We start from the raw sequence: 6441 nt of genomic DNA, 5'->3' as shown, positions 1-6441 counted from the left end.
GTATCCCTAATTTAATTGTAAGGCAGAGTATTATTTGTCTGAAATAAAAACCATTATTTCAGTAGATATACAGGAAATAAAAATTACAAATCACGCAATACTTTACTTTATAAAAGTTATACAATAAATTTGTAGGGCCTAGCTTCTTCCTGATAAACAACCGAAAAAATAAAATTCAAAAAGTCACCAAAAAATTTGGGATTATTGCACAAAAATTGGAGATATTTGTACATACATATAAAAGAATATTGTCTATTCATGTTTTTTTCGTTCGTCTTCGCGGACCCCCTAGGATTTTACTACGGACCACTAGGGGTCCGCGGACCCCCATTTGGGAACCGTTGGTCTAGTCTATAGTCTAGTCTATAGTCTAGTTTCTACGGAATACCTGTCACAGTTTTATTCAGTGACAAATTTAGTTTAAAGAAAACTGAAGAAATTCTGACGAATTACGTTTCATTTCTACAACTTATTTCTTTAAGTGCACATAATTATTCACAAAAAGAAAACTCCAACATGTCCTAGTTCCCTTTTTGTTTTACACTCTATAAAAATTAAACTAAAATTAAGTAAAAAACATGTAAACTCTGTCACATAAATTATTTACACCAACTTTAAAATTTTACAAAAAAAATCCCTAAAAAGAAGCACCTTGCTCCTTAAAAAAGAAAAACAAATAAATAAAAATAGAATTAAAAAAACACAGATAAATTGCATCCTTAAAATCATTACAAAATTGTCCTGTTTTTTACATTGAACTTGAACTTCACCCCAAATGAAAATTAAGAAAAAAATAACTCGAAAACAAAAACATGTGTCAGCAAATTCCAACACTCTTTTTCTTTAAAACAGCTGCCCCCGAACTATAGGAATCTTTATGCTACACACACCATTTACATTTGTTTCTTGTTAAAAATTAGTGTTTAGTTTAACATTTATTAATATAAATGTCCTTATTTTTGGGGGTTACTAACGATTTATGCAACAGTAACATGTGCTTCCCCATTCCAACACTTGAATATGATATCAGAGTAGGCAAACACACACACAAACGTGTTCAATGCATTTTGCCTCAATGAGTCATTATAATCAATGCACTTACTGACTGCATTTACATATTTGTATCTACATGAGAGAAGGGTACATACAATATGAGTTACCGAAATATTTTGTTAAATGTGGGCTACTGTTCGAATGTGTGTCAGTATGTTGCCTGGAGGTGTGGTAATGGGGTGTCGATTATGAATCTTTTATTAAAGGCTTGTATGTTGGAATGCTGTTTTAACCCATTAATCTTTAAAAAAGGGATGTTACTTCTCACACTATTAATCTGGTGGCATAAATCATTGTTGTTTGCGTGCAGGTTGGAGGTATGGGAAACTCTCACATAAGGATTAAATCATAAAAAATTTATACATACTAGAAAAAACTTATCTTTTCCTTAGTATAACAAATTATATTTTTTGATCACGGTAGCGTTAAACCATATGTATTTCCAAATCATTAATTTTCAGCTATTATTTCGGCAAAAATGCACCTATCTATCTATCTATCTATCTATCTATCTATCTATCTATCTATCTATCTATCTATCTATCTATCTATCTATCTATCTATCTATCTATCTATCTATCTATCTATCTATCTATCTATCTATCTATCTATCTATCTATCTATCTATCTATCTATCTATCTATCTATCTATCTATCTATCTATCTATCTATCTATCTATCTATCTATCTATCTATCTATCTATCTATCTATCTATCTATCTATCTATCTATCTATCTATCTATCTATCTATCTATCTATCTATCTATCTATCGATCTATCTATCTATCTATCTATCTATCTATCTATCTATCTATCTATCTATCTATCTATCTATCTATCTATCTATCTATCTATCTATCTATCTATCTATCTATCTATCTATCTATCTATCTATCTATCTATCTATCTATCTATAAATAAAAATTGTATAAAAATTTTGTCACAGTTTTAAGTCTTGTTTTCTGTAGAACAACAAACATCTCATTAAAACTTTAGTTGTATAAAATAAGTTAATTTTTACGTCTTTATACGTTCTATTAAAGAAAACAATATTGTTTTAATTGCTTTATAATAGACATTTTATTTAATAGCGAAATAATTTAAACTTAAATCTTAAATAAACTACTACAGTCCACAGAATATCATCTATATATTTAAAAAAGAACAGACTTTAATATTTTAACAATTAATTTTGTAAAAAAAAAAAATATTCATAAAACTACAGCTACCTTATGAGTATACGAGAGTAAGGAGAGAAGAAAACTTACAGCTCATCATGAATTTTGTATTCATCCCCATATAATTTATCCAAAAGCTGAGCAAGCAACTGAGCTACTTCCAAGTGGTACTCATCTTTAGAATGTATTAATCTCTTCTTAAGAGCTATAAAAATCTGCATTATACGAGAATCTTGACTCCATATGACATTACATAAATGGTCTTTGACATTTAGAGAATTAACAACATATTCTAACAAATCGGGTGCCTCAAGGAACCTAATACCACTTTCACTCAGTAAATTTAACAAAACTTCACAAAAGTTTTGATCGATTAGCCAAACTGATAATTTGATCTCAGCATATTGGGCCGCTGCTAAAGGATCATCGGTTAATTCAGAAAGTGCCAATTGACGCTCATTGAGTAGATCGCCAATTATAACCACAGCTTTCACTTTGATTTTAAGCTCACAGTCTCGATTAAGTACGGACATTAAGGCTTGTGTGCCCGATGTAGAGAGTATTCTTTGCTGAGCCAAAGGAAATTTACGCAGCAAAGCGCTAAAGGCATATAGGGCCGCTGAAAGTTCTTCCGTATTTGTAGAAGTCATTATTATTTGGGCTAGATGTGAACCCACATTACGCTCATAAACCTTAATTTGCACACGAGGATTATTCTGTGACATGGCACCTAAAACCCGCATGCTCTCTACCTTAAGCGCTGAGTTGGTGCTATTCACCAATATCGGTAGTAAAACATGATCCAAACCACCTTTGTCCACAAACACCAAAGCATTATCAAATTGTGACATTAAATAATTAAAACTTTCCAATATTTGCATTTGAGTCTTGACACGTGCCTTGACCTCCTTGCTATCTGTTGCTGTAGAGGTGGTAGAAGTTTGAAATTCCTCTATTAGTTGTGTTATAACCTCAGCATCTGTTTTAAAGGATTTACGCATGCCTTCAAAGCTTTTCTTTAACTCCTCATAAGATCTATATTCACGTATAATATTTTCCACCTTTTCCTTGGGTGTATAATCAATACCTATCCTTTGTAAAGCTTCATCTAAATGTTTCACTTTTTTTTGTTTTTTTGTGCTCTTCTTATCATCCTCCTCGCCAGAACTTTCTGCTACCACTGAAAGAGCAGCATTTTTATCCATTTGCTGGTGCTGTTGCTTCCGGTCATCCGCTGAGTCATCATTTTCTTCTAGAATTTTCGCTTCTTTTTTGCCAGTTTCCAAATTTATTCTAATATGCAAGCCGGCCGGTACACCTTGACCTGTTAGAGAAACATAAACTCAAATGTCTCTCTCAATTGCTTTTGCATTTCATCAACTTACCCTCCGGTATTTCTTGCCATTCTTTTGTAGCCACAAATGTTTTGTTTTCTTTACTTTCCTTTGCCCATCCCTGAGGCAAAAGGCAACAAATTATCAGTAGTATCACTAGATATTTCATGTTTATATTAAGTTTATGACGTCTTTCTTTGATAGTTTTGTGAAATTAACTTAATGTTTTATTATTAAAATATGCGTATATTTAAGTAGTTTTTTCTATGTTTATCTTACGTGTCTATTTTTTCGCAAATATGTAGATATTTGTTGTATTTTTTATGATTTCTGTTGTTGTTTTTTATTTGTTTGCTATCAGCTGTTCGTTAGCTGTCACAACGAAAACAGGGGAAAAAACAACAATTTGTATTTGTAAACACACCGGTAAAAACTACTGTATAAAGAAAAATAAATGGTGAAGTGTTGCCACGCTGCACATTACCTATAGAATTTAACAATAATATTTATTTACCACAATATTTAAAGATAATTTTGCAATAAAATTCTTCCCATATAAAGTTTTTATTAAAAATTTGATTTTGGTAAAATTATTCAATAGGAATTTAATAATCCGTAGAAAATTTAAGAAAATTAAAATAAAAAAACTTAAGTTATCGAAAAATTTCTTATGGGAAATTTAAAATTATCGATTATTAAACAAGAAACTTTTTTTTTGTAGTAAACAATATTTCAAAATTGTAGTATTTAACACTTTGATAGAACATTGGTTAGTGCTAAACAATTGTGATAGAACATTTTTGATACTAAAACATCTTAACAGAATCGTATTTGTAATTTTTGTTATTATATTTTTAAAAAACATGTTTAGAAGTTAAATTTTCTTACTAGAAATTTCTCAGGAAATTGTATTTCCAATACATATTTTCAAGACTGTTTTAAATTTAATATTTTAAATGAATTCCAAAAAATTCGATGTAATAATATATGGGGCCAGCGGTTTTGTAGGAAAATGTGCTGTCTTACAGGCATTGGAGGTATTGAAAGACTATAACTGGGCCATAGCAGGAAGATCAGAGGTACTATAAGAAATACGTTTCAAAAATAACAAGATAATATTTCAAAGAAACATTTCAGCATAAATTACAAATGGTATTAAAAGAAATTTCAGATAAAACTGGCAAGAATCTAACAAATATACCAATATTACTAGCAAATGCCCATGATTTGGAGAAACTGGAACTATTAGCAGCCAAATGTAATGTAAGTGATCATTACAACAAAATATAATTATTTAATTAAGAATTATTATAGGTTCTAGTAAATTGTTGTGGACCTTATCAATTATTAGCGGAAAATATTTTAACCAGTTGCATCATGCAACGTACCCATTATGTGGATATGTGCAATGATCCTTATTTAATGAATTAATGGAACTTAAGTATCATGAAAAAGCTTTAGAACATGAGGTCTTTGTCATTTCAGCCTGTGGTTTCCATAGTTTTCCCTTAGAATTGGCTTTAAATTATGTGAGGCAACATTTTAAGGGTAAGATTTTCAGTGCAAATTTATATATAGGAAATTTATTTTTTAATCTTATTTCTAAGGTACTGTAAATAGTGTGGATGCTTTTGTGCGTTATAATTTTGGTTATTATTTTTATTTTCCTCTCCATCCGATATGGACCGCTACAGCTTGGCTAAGTTTGTTATGGTCCTGTGTCAAATTTCCAGAATTATCATTGTTAAGAGATGAATTATGGCAGAAAATGATGCCTAATTTATGGCCTAGACGTCACAGAGAGGAGGATGAGAGAAAGGTGAAAATAAGTGCGTGGAAGGAGTGTGGGGCGGGAGAGAACGGCGCAACGCTCAAGCTAGCAGGAAGCGGGGGGGAGGGGAAACGGGCCGGGAGAGAGCAGCAAGCGAGAGAAAGGGCGCAAGAGGGAGGGGGGGCACGAAAGAAAAAGAGACCGAGACAGGGGGGAAAGAGAGAGAGGGCCGGAAGGAAACGGGGCGAGGAGCGAGCGAGCGAGCGAGCGAGCGAGCGAGCGAGCGAGCGAGCGAGCGAGCGAGCGAGAGCGAGCGAGCGAGAGAGCGAGCGAGCGAGCGAGCGAGCGAGAGAGCGAGCGAGGAGCGAGCGAGCGAGCGAGCGAGCGAGCGAGCGAGCGAGCGAGCGAGCGAGCGAGCGAGCGAGCGAGCGGAGCGAGCGAGCGAGCGAGCGAGGGAGCGAGCGAGACGAGCGAGCGAGCGAGCGAGCGAGCGAGCAGCGAGCGAGCGAGAGAGCGAGGAGCGAGCGAGCGAGCGAGCGAGCGAGCGAGCGAGCGAGCGAGCGAGCGAGCGAGCGAGCGAGCGCGCGAGCGAGCGAGCGAGCGAGCGAGCGAGCGAGCGAGAGAGCGAGCGAGCGAGCGAGCGAGCGAGGAGCGAGAGAGCGAGCGAGCGAGCGAGCGAGGAGCGAGCGAGCGAGCGAGCGAGAGCGAGCGAGAGAGAGCGAGCGAGCGAGCGAGCGCGAGCGAGCGAGCGAGCGAGAGCGAGCGAGCGAGAGAGCGAGCGAGCGAGCGAGCGAGCGAGCGAGCAGCGAGCGAGCGAGCGAGCGAGCGAGCGAGCGAGCGAGCGAGCGAGCGAGAGAGCGAGCGAGAGAGCGAGAGAGCGAGCCGAGCGAGCGAGCTAGCGAGCTAGATGAGCGAGCGAGCGCGAGCGAGGAGCGAGCGATCGATCTAGCGATGCGAGCGAGCGAGGCGAGCGAGCGAGCTATCGAGCTAGCGATCTAGCGAATCTATATCTATCTATCTATCTATCTATCTAGTCTATCTATCTATCTATCTATCTATCTATATCTATCTATAGATCTATCTATCTATCTATCCATTTATCTT

General features: G+C 36.2%; 2 protein-coding genes across 3 annotated transcripts; one reads left to right on the top strand and one right to left on the bottom strand.

Moving 5' to 3' along the window:
• Positions 1-2177: 2177 nt before the first annotated feature.
• LOC119615520 (nucleotide exchange factor Sil1-like) lies at positions 2178-3924 on the bottom strand. 2 transcript variants are annotated; one of them, XM_037971532.1, is made up of 3 exons: positions 3846-3924; positions 3618-3784; positions 2178-3556 (listed from the first exon to the last, which is right to left on the bottom strand). In XM_037971532.1, exons 2-3 carry the CDS (start codon positions 3733-3735, stop codon positions 2319-2321), a joined length of 1356 nt encoding a protein of 451 aa, XP_037827460.1. In that variant the 5' UTR covers positions 3736-3784; positions 3846-3924; the 3' UTR covers positions 2178-2318. The 2 variants fall into 2 exon arrangements, with proteins under 2 accessions (XP_037827460.1, XP_037827459.1); XM_037971531.1 differs by having other exon boundaries at positions 3618-3907.
• A 472-nt stretch (positions 3925-4396) lies between these two features.
• On the top strand, positions 4397-4997 carry LOC119615519 (lipid droplet localized protein-like). Its single transcript, XM_037971529.1, has 3 exons — positions 4397-4645; positions 4704-4829; positions 4881-4997. Exons 1-3 carry the CDS (start codon positions 4523-4525, stop codon positions 4995-4997), a joined length of 366 nt encoding a protein of 121 aa, XP_037827457.1. The 5' UTR covers positions 4397-4522.
• The last annotated feature ends 1444 nt before the right edge of the window (positions 4998-6441 follow it).

Source organism: Lucilia sericata, unplaced genomic scaffold (assembly GCF_015586225.1).
Source record: "Lucilia sericata isolate MDLA Ls3-8-SP2 unplaced genomic scaffold, ASM1558622v1 Contig005593F_arrow, whole genome shotgun sequence".
In the NCBI taxonomy this organism is placed as follows: Eukaryota; Metazoa; Arthropoda; class Insecta; order Diptera; family Calliphoridae; genus Lucilia; species Lucilia sericata.
This window is presented reverse-complemented; position numbering and strand designations above follow the sequence as displayed.

Coding starts and splice junctions, on each gene's coding strand:
- LOC119615519 (XM_037971529.1), top strand. CDS start 4,523: ATGAATTCCAAAAAATTCGATGTAATAATATATGGGGCCAGCGGTTTT. Junction 4,646..4,703: donor CCATAGCAGGAAGATCAGAG/GTACTATAAGAA, acceptor GAAACATTTCAG/CATAAATTACAAATGGTATT. Junction 4,830..4,880: donor TATTAGCAGCCAAATGTAAT/GTAAGTGATCAT, acceptor GAATTATTATAG/GTTCTAGTAAATTGTTGTGG.
- LOC119615520 (XM_037971532.1), bottom strand. CDS start 3,735: ATGAAATATCTAGTGATACTACTGATAATTTGTTGCCTTTTGCCTCAG. Junction 3,557..3,617: donor ATGGCAAGAAATACCGGAGG/GTAAGTTGATGA, acceptor TTTCTCTAACAG/GTCAAGGTGTACCGGCCGGC.